This window comes from Symphalangus syndactylus, chromosome 2 (genome assembly GCF_028878055.3).
Source record: "Symphalangus syndactylus isolate Jambi chromosome 2, NHGRI_mSymSyn1-v2.1_pri, whole genome shotgun sequence".
Classification (NCBI taxonomy): Eukaryota; Metazoa; Chordata; class Mammalia; order Primates; family Hylobatidae; genus Symphalangus; species Symphalangus syndactylus.
Genome location: NC_072424.2, coordinates 11029902 through 11044944, shown reverse-complemented (window position 1 = coordinate 11044944; position 15043 = coordinate 11029902). Strand labels below are relative to the sequence as shown.

Below are 15043 nucleotides of genomic sequence, written 5' to 3'. Positions count from 1 at the left end.
AATTGAATCATGTTTTGATTAAATTTAATTTAATTTTGTGTCTCTGTTATTTGTCCTGAAGCATCAGCCCTCATTAAGCATTTAATCTTTGAAGTCTGTCTGGATCATGGCACCATCTGGAAGATGGGACTGCCTTGAAATGCCAACTTTTGGGCCACTACCTAGTGATCTCCCTTGTATCTGATTCCAAAAAGAACTACCTTTTGCAGAATTCTTTTCTGTAAAGGGCAGGATAGTAGTGGTTAGTATCAAAAGGTTGTTATTTTACAGTGAAAATTGTTAATGTGAGATTTCAAGAGAAAAAAAAAATCTAAAGCAATTCATTCCTCCTTCTTCAATAGAACCATCTGTCTATGCTGCTAAAATCCCTGAACTTCTTAGGCCAGACAGAATCAAAAAGAAGTGTTTATTTGGGGGAGGAGACCATGGAGAAGATCAAGAAGAAAACTGGAGAGATTCACTAAGGTCCGGGTTCTGGGGATGGTGCTGAGTCCTTGATGTCAGGCAAGAATCAATACTTCTCTCCAGCCCTGAAAGCCTTTGTTTCATCTGTAGCTGTGGCTTTGGGCAGTGTGTACTGATTAAGGACAGGCAGGGCATCTGTGTCCATTTTGAGGCCCCCCCCCGCCCCCCCTTGGGTTTCACTACTCCTTGCTAATTGCTTCTCAGGGGGCCACAGTCAGCTGCTCCTGCAGGGGCATCCCCAAGTCTCCGGTGCCCACAGTGTCTGTCACAGGCACTCTGGATGAGCTGTTTTCACGACTGGGCTTGGCTTGGCCAAGAATGCAGGTTGTGATTTATCAACCCTCTAGACCACTCCTTTGCTGACATATTAAGCCCTCTCCAGCTTTATCCAATCTAAGCACTTTATCCAATCTAAGTTGATCTAAGACCAACTGTATTCAATAGTTTATGTGCACACAGCATATTCATTCCATTAGAGCATCAAAGGCACTGTTTGAGGTTTTGGGGCTGGCTAGAGCAATGACCAAAGAAAAATTTTTCCTCTCACTCGGCTTAAATTCCATTGGGATCCTAATAACAGTAGGCAGCTTGAGAATTGTTACCTGAGAAAGCAGGTGATTGGACATGGCTTTAAAGAGATCCTGGGGACCCTTGCATACATGCCTGTGGCGTACTTGCTTTCTGAACCCTGGATTCAGCTTTCTTCAATTCTTCCTTTGTCCATCTTCCTTCAGTTGAGAGTGTGCATGTCTCATCTTTATGGGAATGAACAATCTCACAGCCCCTCCTTGCCACTGGCACAAGTTGATGGTAACCTCAGGGCCCCCTGCAGCATGGCTGGTCACCAGGCCGGAGTCCCAGTACTGAGATGGCTATGAACTCTGCCAGAGATGGGGAACTGGGCAGTGAGGATGGGGAAAACATGTCCATTGTTATCGAGGTTTTTTTCAGCTGATCAGATGCTTGAAGACATTTTAGAGATTTCTACCCCCCAGAATTTAGAGTTTTTCTAAAAGCATGGATCTGAGACATAATTAGCTGGTACTGGCGACCCTTCTGCACCCTGATTCCCAGGAAATTTAATCAGAAGTTTGGGGATGGAGGATAGGCTGGAGATGGACCTTCTTGAGGTGCCTGCTGGTCTATCTTTAGGGACATTGCTCCTCTTGCTCTTTAGAACATTTTTTCAGCCAGAGTGAGGTATTTCACTAGGATCTATCAAGGAATGGCAGCTAAGTGGCCCCTAGGATGTTTTCAGATTGCTGAGAACTCTTCACTGGCAGGGGAAACACCATCTGTTCATTTCAGGAACCAACGAGCTATTTTAGATGTTACGTGTTTGTAGAGATGAAGTTTGAGACTTTTTTTCATGCTGCACTTTGATTTTTTTCTTCCCCCTACGGTTTCCTTGTCTTTCTTCCCCTGGTTCTTGCTCCTGCTATCAGGACATGCATGTTCAGGCTCCATTAACCAGAAAAGGAAATGAAAGGTCCCCCTGTGGCAGGGGATCATCAGAAACCTCCAGGGGTTCTGTGTTGGCAACTCTTAAATGAGGCTTCAAAGGCAGAGGGTAGCCGTCTATGATGTTCTCTCTTGCCGATTTATGTTCTATTGACACTCAAGTCATAAAATGAAATACCCGCCATGCTGATTATTTACACTTCCTCTGTTTAATTATAGTTTGAAAATGAGATCATCACCAAGCTGGATCATGAAGTGGAAGGAGGCAGAGGAGACGAACAGTACAAAGTGTTATTTGATAAAATGTAAGTGTTGATTAGCAGTGGGATTTATGTCTGAGAGATACAGAGACAGGGAGACCGTAATTAGACTACAATGAACTTTGTAGCCCAGAAATAATTAAAATGTGTTAATAATGGAAAATAGTTCAAATTGCACCTCCGTTGAGTTTCTTTTTCTGAGTGTGATTAACAAGGTATGTATAATTATTTTTCAGCCTTCTGGAGCACTGCAGGAAGCACAAATACCTCGCCAAAACCGGAGAAACTTTTGTAAAACTCGTTGTGCGCTTAATGGAAAGGCTTTTGGATTATAGAACCATCATGCACGACGAGAACAAAGAAAACCGCATGAGCTGCACCGTCAATGTGCTGGTGAGTGAAAGGTTAATCACGTTTTTTCAGTTTTCACAGCACATCAGAAACTGAAGCGGGGAGTGCCCCAGCCCTTATCTATGACAGTCAGCCACAAAGCTTTCTACCACAGAACAATCTCCTTTGCTTGTTTCCTCATCTGTTGCAGGGAAGGAATCATGAAGTCGTCCACTCTGAGTAAGTCTGTAAAATTGTCCCATCTCTGGACATTTTAACATCACTCTCCTTGTCATTGTGAATGATGAGTCACCGTGTTTTGCAGCCAAGGTAGTGCCTCATGGATTACAGCCTTAAGGCTTTGTGATTAGGAGATTATACATGCATGCTGTATAGTACATAGGCTGAATGGTGGCCTCAAAGGTAGATCCGTCCCCCAGTCCTTACAACCTGTGAATGAGACCTTATTGGGAAACAAGAGGCCCTGCAAATATAATTAAGTAAGAATCTCAGATAGGATTATCCTGGATTACCTGCAAGGGGAGGGGAGAGGTACTAACTCCAATGACAGGTGTCTTCATAAGAGACAAAAGAGGAGAAGACACAGAAACAGGCTAGACCTTGTGAAGATGGAGGCGGAGATTGGCGAGATGCAGTCTCAAGCCAAGGAATGCTTGGAGCCACCAGAAGCCTGAGGAGGCCAGGAAGAATCCTCCCCTAGAGCTTTCTAGGGGAACGTTGTCCTACTCACACCTTGATTTCAGATTCTGGCCTCTGGAACTGTGAGAAGAAACATATCTGTTGTTTTAGGTTTATGGTAATTTGTTACAGCAGCCACAGGAAACCAGATCTGGGCACCATGGAGAGCAGACGCCTGGGCGACCTTGGCTGCTGCCATCTGTCTGCCTTTTGCATTCCTGCTGTTGCCCTGGTACAGCTGGGTTCTGTGGACACCCCCTTCCCGATGTCATTGTGGTCCCTAATCCAGGAAATCCATTAGTACCAATGAGCTTTTGGGAAGCTTTACCACAAGCTCAGCTCCCGGCCAGCTTCATGGCTCTCAGCAGCGTCGTGATTCCCACAAGCTGGCTCCAGAGCTATCTGCTTCTCCCTTCGCTGCTTCTCTTATAAAGAAACACAAGGGCTGACTCCTGGCCATAGCAGGGCTTTCCTCGAGTTTCCTTGCCTGTCCCATGGCAGGAATGCAAGAAAACGCTACCCCTGCTTTGCTCTACTTACCTGCCTTCTCTGCCCAGCCACTGGCCTCTGGATTTCAGAGTCGCCAACAACATGTGGATACATAGCCCTCACTGCCACATCCACCGTTTGTGTGGACTCGTGGGTGCTTTACGCTCATGGAAATGGACTTTCATGCCAGGAGGAACATGACACATCATTCATTCTTTAAAAAGCCAGAGTTGTGTGGATTAGAAAGATAAACAAAAAGGAATGCTTTCACTTTTCATCGACTATGGTATCAGTGCTGGATCTGTGCTTTGCCATGAGGAACTTAACAGCTGAAAGTTCATGAGCAGTCTCCGCCTCTTCATCCCATGGCCGGACAACCGGTTTAGGCTAATGATAAACACTTCTCTAACAAATTTTCTTTTCCTTAAAAATGTAAATATAAGGGACCAGTTTTTGGTCCAGAATGTAAAGAGCTTGCAAATTGTCACTCCCGTCCTCACAACAAGAAAAAAAAGCTGCACAAATTGAAAACAATCAACAATTACTAGTTCCATCTTCTTAGATCTGTAGACAAACTTCTGACCCCAAAGTCAGAGAAACAGGAGGATACAGAGAACCACAGAGTGGAAGCCCAGGAACAGAAACCACCACTGGAGCCAGTACTAGATTCCTTTTACCCAGTCCATCATATTCACTTTCAACCTATTATTACAATGCACGCTAAAGACAAAAACACAGTGAAGGGGCAGAGCAGGCATTAGAACCAGACTCTGATATGGCAGAGGTTTTGAAATCATCAGACCTGCAATTTAAAACAACTATGATGAATATTCTAAGGGCTCTAATGGGAAAAGTAGATAAAACATAAAAGAAGATGGGTAAACTATGCAGAAACTCAAAGAAATCATCAAAAAGAAATTCTGGAAATCTGAAAACACTGTAACAGTGTGAAGAATACCTCTGATGGTCTCATCAGTCAACTGGACACAGAAAGAATCTGTGAGCTTGAAAAATCTGAATGTTTGCAGATACATCATGGTGTCTTAGGCTACTGTAGAAATTACTGGCCTCTGATGACTGGCCCTGAGGTCTGGGCCATGGCTGTGTTTGTCTTCATATTCACCTGGAGACTGACCCGGTGGTACAGCAGCAAGCTCTGCCCCAGGTCAGTTGGTCTGATCTTACAGACAGAAACGAACCTGGCGCTTGCTTCACTGTCTTCTTGCATTCTGACCAACGTTCAAAGTAATTTATTGTCATGGTGCCAATGTGATTGACGTGAAATAGGAACCAGTATTTTTCTATGGGAAAGAAATGGAGACCTTTACAAAATCCTTCCCTACTATGGACATAACTTTATAGTGTTCCTTCTAATCCTTAAGGGGATCTAAGAGGCTGATAAGTGCCCAGAAGGAAGAATTATCAATAAGTTTTTCAACTTTGATCATCTTCCAACTTTGATGATTGAGGCTTCTATTGTTTTAAGCAAGATCTCTTATGCTCACCAGGACATGAAACAATGGAGAAATGGTGGTGTGCTCTGAATATGGGCTGTTACTACCTGAATCTAGGGTCAGGAAGCAAGCTCTTGTAATAAAACCTACAATCACAGTTTCTAATGTGAACCTGTGTTCCTCTTTCATTCAGAGCCAGACTCAGTGCCCACGTACTTTTACTGTGGTCAGCACTTGCTCAGTTTTAACTAAGAAACACACCCAGGGTTCTCAAGATTATCTGACGTTATTAACTTTCTTCAAATGGGAATGTCCTGAATCATTTGATGAAAAATCAAGTGTTCTGCTCTTAACCATTTCCTGGGGATGATAAAATGGATCCCAACTGTCACAGTTTTTTCATTTAGAAAATAAATCTGTGGAATAAAGAGAAACAAGAAAATAGAGTTTTAAAGATAGGTAGAGAGGTGTCCTAACTATAGGTACTCACTGCCCAGCTCAATTTCCTGGTCAGTTTTTCCCTTTTCTCCTGGTACTTTTATTACAGAAACAGAGTGTAATAGAGATGGATATGTATAACCATCTCTAAATGAATATAGATGTATACATATTGCAGATGTATAAAATATACTCTGTTAGTCACTGAGAAGAAATGAAGCCTAAAGTTAAAAAATTAAATTAGTAAAATAAAGAACATAGAATTTACCAATGCTCTTTAAGTCTGTTGCCAAGTTTCCTTTAGAACCAGCTTCGTGGTTTCTTACAAAACACAGTTAGTGGAACATTGTAAGTTGTGTAGGCTCCTTCATGTCCTGTTTTCTTGCCCTTAAAAAAACAAAAATGGGACCGGGTGCGGTGGCTCACGCCTGTTGCACTTTGGGAGGCCGAGGAGGGGGGATCACTTGAGGTCAGGAGTTTGATACCAGCCTGGCCAACATGGTAAAACCCCGTTTCTACTAAAAATACAAAAATCAGCTGGGCATGGTGTTGGGTGCCTGTAATCCCAGGTACTCGGGAGGCTGAGGCAAGAGAATAGCTTGAACCCGGGAGGCGGAGGTTGCAGTGAGCCGAGATCACACCACTGCACTCCAGCCTGGGCAACAGAGGTAGACTCTGTCTCAAAAAAAAACAAAAAAGAAAAAAGAAAATGAAAAAGCAAGAGACGCAGCAGTCACTCTGCTTGGCCACCTAAGTCCCCAGGACGTCTCCTGCAAGGATGTCTGCATGTATGTTGGATCTTGGATGTGTATTTGTAATTCTTTAACTAGAATTTCACTGACACCTCATAATCGAGCATCTTTAATTATTGGTCGCTAATGTTGCTGAGTGTCAGTGCTTCTGTGCAGTCATCCACACGTCCCATCTCTGAGACTGATAGACTCGTCATTACTTTGCAGATGCTGGTTACTTCTCTTCATGGCCCCTTGACAAGGCTAATTAAATGCAGAGTGGGGTCCAGTATTTTTAAAATCTTGGTATCTGTTTTAGTCCAAAATGGAAATTTAATGCAGATGTCTGCGTTCTAAAAGATCAATGTCTAGCAGTGGATTGGAGTTGAGGGGCCGGTCCCAATGGGGTTCCTCTGCGAGCTGAGCTGCAAGCTTGGCACAGACGTCAATCAGCGCTGGTGTGGGGGGACTTGAGAGACAAGGCTGCCCGCAGAGCCCAGGAGGAGTGGGAGCACCGCGTGAACCTTTACGTAAGAAACACACAGGTTTTATATAGAAATTGGGATTGGAGATGAGTGTACTTCGGTTGTGGAGAGGTTTTGAAGTCCTAGGAAGGGAACAGGACTCAGCACAGGCAGAAAATAGAAGACATTTCGTATCTCCGAGAGAGGAATGAAGGTCGCATGATATTCCCGTTGTGAAATTGTAAAGAAAAATGATCAAAACCTTAGAAAGGATTAAAAATACGAGTACAAAAGGGGATGGTGTGAAACCGTAGCTTGTAAATACTGGCGAGTTTGAGTTGGAAATGAAGGGCTTATCCTCTGCCTTTGATGCAGATTCTCTTTGTTGCGACGCTGAGTTGTCAGCTGAAAATATCCTCATTACCGAGCCGTGTTATATGAACTGGAGGACATTAAAGTGTCAGAGGCAACAAAACTTGAAAATCTTGGTGCATTTTTCTAAATGTGCTCCCGCTTATTTTCTAGACTTAGTTATCATTTCTTTTCAGACACATCAATTGTAGAAGCAATGCTGGGTTTTGCTCATGAAATTAAAGAGCCCATGCCATTTCTTGAATAATTGTATGTCTCTGTAATGGTGATATTCACTAGTTACTTCGGGCTTCGATTCTAGAGGGCTAACGTCATTTTTCGGTGCTAAATTTCACATTGAAAGTGACTCTGATGTTTCCTTACCTTAGGCCTTGTGAGGTGACTTCTGTGCCTCTCTGGTGGCTCCTGTGTGAAAAAGATTTTAAAGTGTTTATGGAGATGTTCACCTTAAGAAATACAATTTTGATAGAAATGTAATTGCTCAACCAGACCATATTTTCCAGTAAATATGTAGAAATGATCCATTGGTTTTAATCTACTAACTAAGCTTTCTCCATCGGTGTTGATGCACAGGGGGCTTTTTCAGAGGCAGCCCTTAACTTTTAACCGTGGTTTGGAAGGTTTGTCTGCCTGGAACAGTGCTGTCTACCAGAAAGTTCTGGGATGATGGAAGTGTCTTGTGTCTACACTGTTTGATACAGTAACACTAGCCCCATGTGGCTGTTAAGTACTCCAAGTATGTGAAGTGCAGCTGGGGAAGTGAATTATTTATTCAGTGTTCATTAAATTTACTTTACCTTTTAATATATGTGGCTACTGGCTAGTGTATTGCATAACTCGGGTCTGTACTATCATATTGTCTTTTTGTAGCTCTTGCTGAGGCTGGACCCAGAAAGCTTAAAATCATGTTGAGGATGCTTATTTGCTTATTCCCAAATTTGGGATATTTATTTATGTAGTCATTTATTCTAATGAGATTACTATGGCTAAGATATCATGTCTTCATGTCTTTTTGGGCAATACCTTGTTTTAATTAAAGACAAGTGACTTTCAAGGGACAGAAGTTGATTTTAGTCATCACAGTGTTCAGTGTAGAAATGTAATTGTGTTTGACTAGCAAAAAAAAAAGTGAAGAACCGTGGAAGATGGTTTTGCAATTTATGTGAATTTATGGTTCCGATCCAAAGAGCTGGGTCCATTTGGCTGTGTTTGACACAAGACGAAGTATCTTGAATTTTTATTGTGCATGTGATACCTTTTGTGGAACAGATTTCTTAAAACAGTATTATGGTTTAACTTTTCAGAATTTCTACAAAGAAATTGAAAGAGAAGAAATGTATATAAGGTACGTATGCATCACGCTTGTCTGCATGTTAATTATAAATAATAATATATGTTGTATGTTTACGTATGCTAAGAAATGTGTTATAGCCACAAAGGTTTATTTTGTAGAAAATTGTGAAACGTATAAGGTAGAGTTTGGTGGAGCTCCCAGATACATTCTCAGCTCTTGTGTAGCTTATCCAGACCAGTGCAGAGTTCCTGGTGGTCACCATTAGCCAACTCAGAAGCAAAACTATAAATAATTGTTTCACAGTGTTTTGTACCTGTTGACCAACTCATGTGGCCCTTTTGCAAAAAGATAAGCACATAAATTTTAATGTTTCACAGTAAGTTATATGATCCAGTGAGAAATCCAGTTATAACTTTACCAGACATAGGGGAGTTATAATTTTTCAGTCTGCTCTTAGTTAACTGACGCCATAGTCCCATGTTTTTTATGTCTTTCTTCCATGAAGAAGAGAAACATTTTACACTGCCCGCTGGATTTTGCTCCCCTACTCGCCTTGCTCCCCGGAATGAGGGACTGTGATTGAGCCCTTCTCTCTTGGTTACTTCTAAAGTCTAGTGTCAAATAATCAGCAAGATTACCACTCTGGAGACTAGGAGAAGGATGTAACCTACGCAGCATGAGTGTTTAGTGATGTGTTTATTACACCGAGTGTGATTGTCTAATTTTCTATTTCTAAGATTGTTTTTACTTCTCCTTTTTAAAAACATACTATGTGAATTTAATAACTCAGTTACCTTTATTTCTTTGTGGCAAAGAAATTCTTTTGATCACATTGACTGTAATCATCGGAGCTCTTTATTCTGATAGATTTGTATTTTTACAGAGTTTTTTGTGCATTTGGACTCAGTAGAAATGCAAGGAAATCACAATCAAGCATTGTGTGTCTCATTAAAAATGTTTAAGGGAAAATGAAAAGGAATGAAAAATTTGAAGGAAAATTCTACCTTTGTGTATCATCTTTATTTTTTTCCTGAGTTTTTCTTAGTGCTTTCTATACCAAAAGTTTTTAAGGCATTATGAGTTATGAACATTGTAAAAAGAAAGTGTAGCCGTGATTTACTGTTAAACATAGAATTTAGCTCTTGCAATCCTCAATACAAATTATTTAGTGACATTTTAAGGACATACCTCTGTTTTATTGTCTCAGGTATTTGTACAAGCTCTGTGACCTGCACAAGGAGTGTGATAACTACACCGAAGCGGCTTACACCTTGCTTCTCCATGCAAAGCTTCTTAAGGTAATGTCAATTACCAGTCAGTTTGATGATTCTATTGTTATAAATTCTAAGAGTATTCAGAATTGTATTTTTCCGTGGCAAATTTTAGTAGGCCTATAACTTAAGGTTTTATGAAATTGAGTAAATAAATGCAAGGATATGAACAAAAATATTTAGGAAGTATTTTGATTAGAGATTTGTCCCTACTGAATGCAGATTTAATTAGATGTCATAGCAGGTGATCACTGAGCATTGTAAACTCCCATCACTTGACTGTGAGCTGACAGCAAGTTAGAGATTCTACAATTCCTTGTTCAGGACTACAGGACTCCAGGATGGTGGAGAACAATATCAAGAAGGAATTTTCCTGGTAGAACAGCTAAGAGATAGGATGAGACATACCCCTAATTGTCTTAGTAAAGAATTAGGGACCAGATCATGACTTTTCACTCTATCAGTTCACGTTGAGACCTCCTGCTAGTGCTCTCTGCCTGATTCTTCTAAAGAATGTTGCCCCTAGCACAAGTCTGGCATGACAACTGTCTACTCTTAGTGGTTCTTTTATTACTCAGATAGCTTCAGACATTGACTTTCTTTGTTTACAGTGACGGATGAATGGATGGATGGATGGATGGATGGATGGATGGATGGATGGATGGATGGATAAATTGCTGTACAGCCTCTAGTTTTATATTTCACAACTTCGGCAAGTTATTAGATGATCTTGCTCATGACATCCTTATAAAAATTTGAAAAATTATGAACTGGATAAGAACAGTTACAAGAATTAGGATTTAGTTTGGTGGCATTCCACAAAGACTGCTCATTCAAGGAGTCATGTTTCCAAATCTAGGCCAGCCTCCCAAAAATCAAAAATGTAATGAAAGAAAACCAGAGACAATTACATTAAATGGGCATTCAGTAGTGTCAATTAAGTAATAGGAGTTAAGGAAGACATTGTGTTATGGAGTAAAACTCTGGTAAGACTCTTCCATCTTTGGCCCGATCCTGAAATTTCTGATAGTTTCTGTGACACAAATATACACAGGCTGCCCTAGAGACATTTGGGTGTGGAAATTTGCCTCTGCCTGGAAACAGCAGTGTCTGTTACAAATAAAACACACAGAGCTCAGCTCAGTCTGGAGGGGTCTCATCAGTTGTCCTCCTGAGGCTGGCTGTCTGAGGACCCATTTGGCCCCATGCCACATAAGGCTCTCCCAAGGAGCATAATTTATGAGGTTGGAAATTTCAGTTGGTACATCTGATACCAGCTATCCCACTATGAATTCTAATGGCCTTCATTTGTTCAAAACTCAAATTTCAGTAACAAGGTGTTTTTGCAGTTGTGCAGATATTTCTTTTACCCCAGGGAAATTAAAATGGGGTTGACAAACTGCTCACTCAACCCTTACTCTGTCTCTCATAGAACGTAAACTTTTATATGCATGTGTGAATGTAAAACATATATATGTGCATAAAAACATCATTTGTTTAATCATTGGGTTTATTGAGTACAGATGGGTTTGTTACAAACTGCATGATGGTTTGTTTGACAACTCAAATCAACAGGCCCAATTGCATTACCATTTCCCCTGGGCTTCTGAATTTTCCAGTTTAATGGGGAATGCTACATAATCTCTCTCCATATCTTTTGCCCCATTACATTTTGCAATTTTTTCTAAATATGTTTTGATATTACTGTAAATGTGAATTCATGCTAGTTGATCAACTCACCAAAGAACATGATTTGTGTTGTGAAAATTCTTCAGTATGACAGATATATTATTGTTAACTGAAAATCCTCAAATAGAATCTTCTTTTTTGGTTAGGCATATCTTTCGTTAAAACCAAGAGCAATAAAAAGTTTAGTTTTTCACCTAGCAATCAAATTATTACATCTCCATGTGGAAGTAGAAGATAGAGAGGATTTTTGCTTCCCTAGTCAATGTTTTCATTTGCAAAAGTGATTTAAAAATGCAAGGAAGTCATTTGGATTATGAACTTGCTTGTTCTTAATTTATTTTGTTGTGGTTACATTTCAGAATCTAGTTTTACTTTTATTCTCCATCCTCCAATAAAAGTAGACCAATTATGTTGTACAAACTTCAAAGTTAAAGAGTTTGTCCAATTGTGATGGAGATATGCAAGTTCAGTTTTAAGGTGAAAAATCTTGCAGACCACCTAAAGGCTTCTCACTCTTGCCTGACCTTTCTGGAAGGGCAGAGCCATACAGGGCCCGTGCTCTGTGCCTGGGAGCCCTGATGTCCAGCGGGAGATGCTTCCCAGCCCGTGGTTTCAGGAAAGTAGGGCGGGACCTTTGCTAAGACAGTAAGCAGCTGACGGAGCCTTGCCCCATTGCCCGGACCCCAGCTTCCCACTTAGTGCCTTTGCAGCACCCTCCCTGGCCTGGCTGAAAACAGGGTCAAGCTGCCTCTCCTAGGGCCAGCAATAAGCAAGCCCATGCTCACCGTGTCCTCCCGTGAGCCTCCAGGCTGCCCAGTGGGAGCACTTGCCTCCTGCCCTTAGGTGCCCGTGGGGTCTTTTTCGCAGTGTTCTTTTTCTTGTTCTGTTTTTTTTCTTCTTCTTCTAGTAGAAGGGTCTTGCTCTGTTGTCCAGGCTAGAGTGCAGTGGCCCAGTCCTAGCTCACGCAGTGTTGTTCTGTGTCATTATTCTCTAATGTAGAATCGCACCATCCTGGGGGTCAGGCATCTTCCGCCTCCTCTTTGACCTAGTTTGTGGCTTACAGCAGGTCCTCATCAAATAGCTGCTGAATTTTATTGAACCCTATACTTAATGCCACTGATGTGTTGAGCCCAAGTTGAGGAGCTGACACGTTGTATCTGTCAGGTGGCCTTGCCTTCCCTGTGGCGTGTCTCCTCGTGCATCTTCAGCTCACACGCCGACTGCACCAATGCTTCCAGGAATACTGGCCAAGCCCTGACTCTGTGCCCAGCACCTTGCCTATGGCTGATGGTGCAAAGACACCTCCCCATCTTTAAGGAGCTTGACAGCCTTTCTAGTCCCTTTCTGGGTGACTTGTGTGTTCCATGTACCATCTTTGCTGTTGATTAAAATGCCAACCCAGGCAGCACTGAGACCAGAGCCCTGGGTTGCGGCTCTTGGGATGGCTCTGGATCACCTGGTTCCTGATTTGTCCCGGGATGTTAGGAGGTGTCATTTGCAAGCTGCCAGTTCTGTGCTTTCCAGAACCTGCTGGGTTTTTCTTTTGTCTGAACCCCACTGCAGCTCTGCCTCCCCCATGTCTTTTATGCCTGTCGGTATGTCCGGACAGAGGCTCTGCCCTGGCAATCCCCAGCCTGTTGACAGCAGCCACATGTGTCTCCAGAACCGCAGCCCACACACGTGTCCAATGTGAAGCTCACACCATTCTGATGTCCCTGGATGTGTCCACCTCGGGGCCGCTCATGCTCTGCTTCTCCCTTAGTGGTCGGAGGATGTGTGTGTGGCCCACCTCACCCAGCGGGACGGGTATCAGGCCACCACGCAGGGACAGCTGAAGGAGCAGCTCTACCAGGAGATCATCCACTACTTCGACAAAGGCAAGGTAAAATACAAAAAGCAATTGTCCTTGTTTTCCTCTTTCCGTGCACCTACCTGCAGCATTGTAAACACGTTTTTTAGTATGTGATTTTTGCAGAACCAGAAATTTGTTACAAATTGTATATTGAAATGTTTATGCATGTTCCTTCAGCTTGCACTTAAAAGTAGAAATCTTTTTTTAAGCAAAATCAATAGCCCTTTTATAGATGCTCTAAAAAAGCACCAAGTATTTTTATAACCCTTACCAGAGGGAACTAAGTCTGGAACAGTGATTCGGAGGTGTTTCTGTGCCCACAGAGCTAATGTATTCCTTTGACATCCTGCATTTTTCTGTTGTCACGGAAGAATTAGTCCCATGGTAGGATGGATATTGCTCCATCCTGGTGGCTTCTAGTTTAATTGGCTTAAACAAAATTATAGATTCCACTTGACTTCCACTAAAAGGAAACCTGCTGTCATTTTAATCAGCCAGTATTATATTTGATCACTGTAGTTTTTGTGATTCAGATATGCATAACTATTAGAAAAAAAAAAAAAGCTGTTTCAGTTTCAGAAGTTTTTAAAACCTGCCACCGAAGTGACATTGGAACTTCTTCTTTGGTTTCATCAAGATTCCTAACTCATTTCAGAACCTGTTTTATTTTTCTTTTTTTCCTTTGAGAAAACTGACTAGCACACTTTATGAAGGTACCGGCGTTCACATCCTAGGGCTGCTATAGAACAAACTGGGTGGCTTTCAACAACGGGAACGTATTCTCATAGCTTAGTGCTGGGAGCTGCAAGCCTGATGTCACGGTGTTGGCATGGCCGCCCCCTCTGAAGGCTGCAGGGGAAAATCTGCCCTGTGCCTTTTCCTTTGCGTGTGTTGCTGGCGGTCTCTGGCACTGGTCATCTGTAACCACATTGCTCCAAGCCCTGCCTCTGTCATCACAGGCCTTCTCCTCAGGCGACTCTGTCTCAATCTCCTTCTCCTCGGGAGGTACCAGCAGTCAGATGAGGGCCCACTCTCCTCCAGCAGGTCCTCATCTTCCCTTGATTACATCCAAATACCTGTTTCCAAATAAGGTCAGATTCAGAAATACTAGGGGTTAGGACTTCAAATATTTCTGGGGACACAGTCCTACCCACAATTGCACTGATGCCCAGGAGGGATGATGGCTGCCCCTTTTTGTGGCTGTTGACGTAAACCAAACCCCATTGAAAACAATGACTTAACAGAGTCCCCGTGGTCACGAGCTTGGGATTCTGCTCACATTCGCAGTAAGCGTTGCTGCATCCTTTATTTGTCCCTGCCATTCTTGACACAGGAAGAAAGTCTGAAGTTTTCAGAATGGCATATGGGCTCCCAAAGGCTGCTTGGAAATAAGGATCGGAGATGTTCTGTGAATTACACACCCAGTCCTGTAGTTTAGGGGTCCCCAAACCCCAGGTCCTCAGCCTCTGGTACAGGTCGTGGCCTGTTAGGAACCAGGCCGCACAGCAGCAGGTGAGCAACGGGTGAGTGAGCAAAGCTTCATCTGTGTTTACAGCTGTTCCCCATCGCCCACATTACCACCTGAGCTCTGCCTCCTGCCAGATCAGCAGCACCATTAGATTCTCACAGGAGCATGATCCCTATTGTGAACTGTGCGTGTGAGGGATATAGGTGCCATACTCCTTATGAGAATCTAATGCCTGATGATCTGTCACTGTCTCCCATCTTCCCCTGATGGGATCATCTAGTTGCAGGAAAACAAGCTCAGGCTCCC

General features: G+C 42.5%; 1 protein-coding gene across 9 annotated transcripts in view; it reads left to right on the top strand.

The window, feature by feature from the left end:
• Positions 1-15043, top strand: part of DOCK1 (dedicator of cytokinesis 1) — a 556524-nt gene that overhangs the window by 477515 nt on the left and 63966 nt on the right. For 7 of the 9 annotated variants that reach the window (XM_055245699.2, XM_055245682.2, XM_055245663.2 and 4 more), the window contains 5 exons: positions 2146-2231; positions 2423-2579; positions 8468-8508; positions 9665-9755; positions 13180-13299. In XM_055245699.2, coding sequence (XP_055101674.2) covers positions 2146-2231; positions 2423-2579; positions 8468-8508; positions 9665-9755; positions 13180-13299 — 495 coding nt within the window. The remainder of the gene's footprint in view (positions 1-2145; positions 2232-2422; positions 2580-8467; positions 8509-9664; positions 9756-13179; positions 13300-15043) is intronic. The other 2 variants (XM_055245672.2, XM_055245650.2) reach the window with 1 other exon arrangement.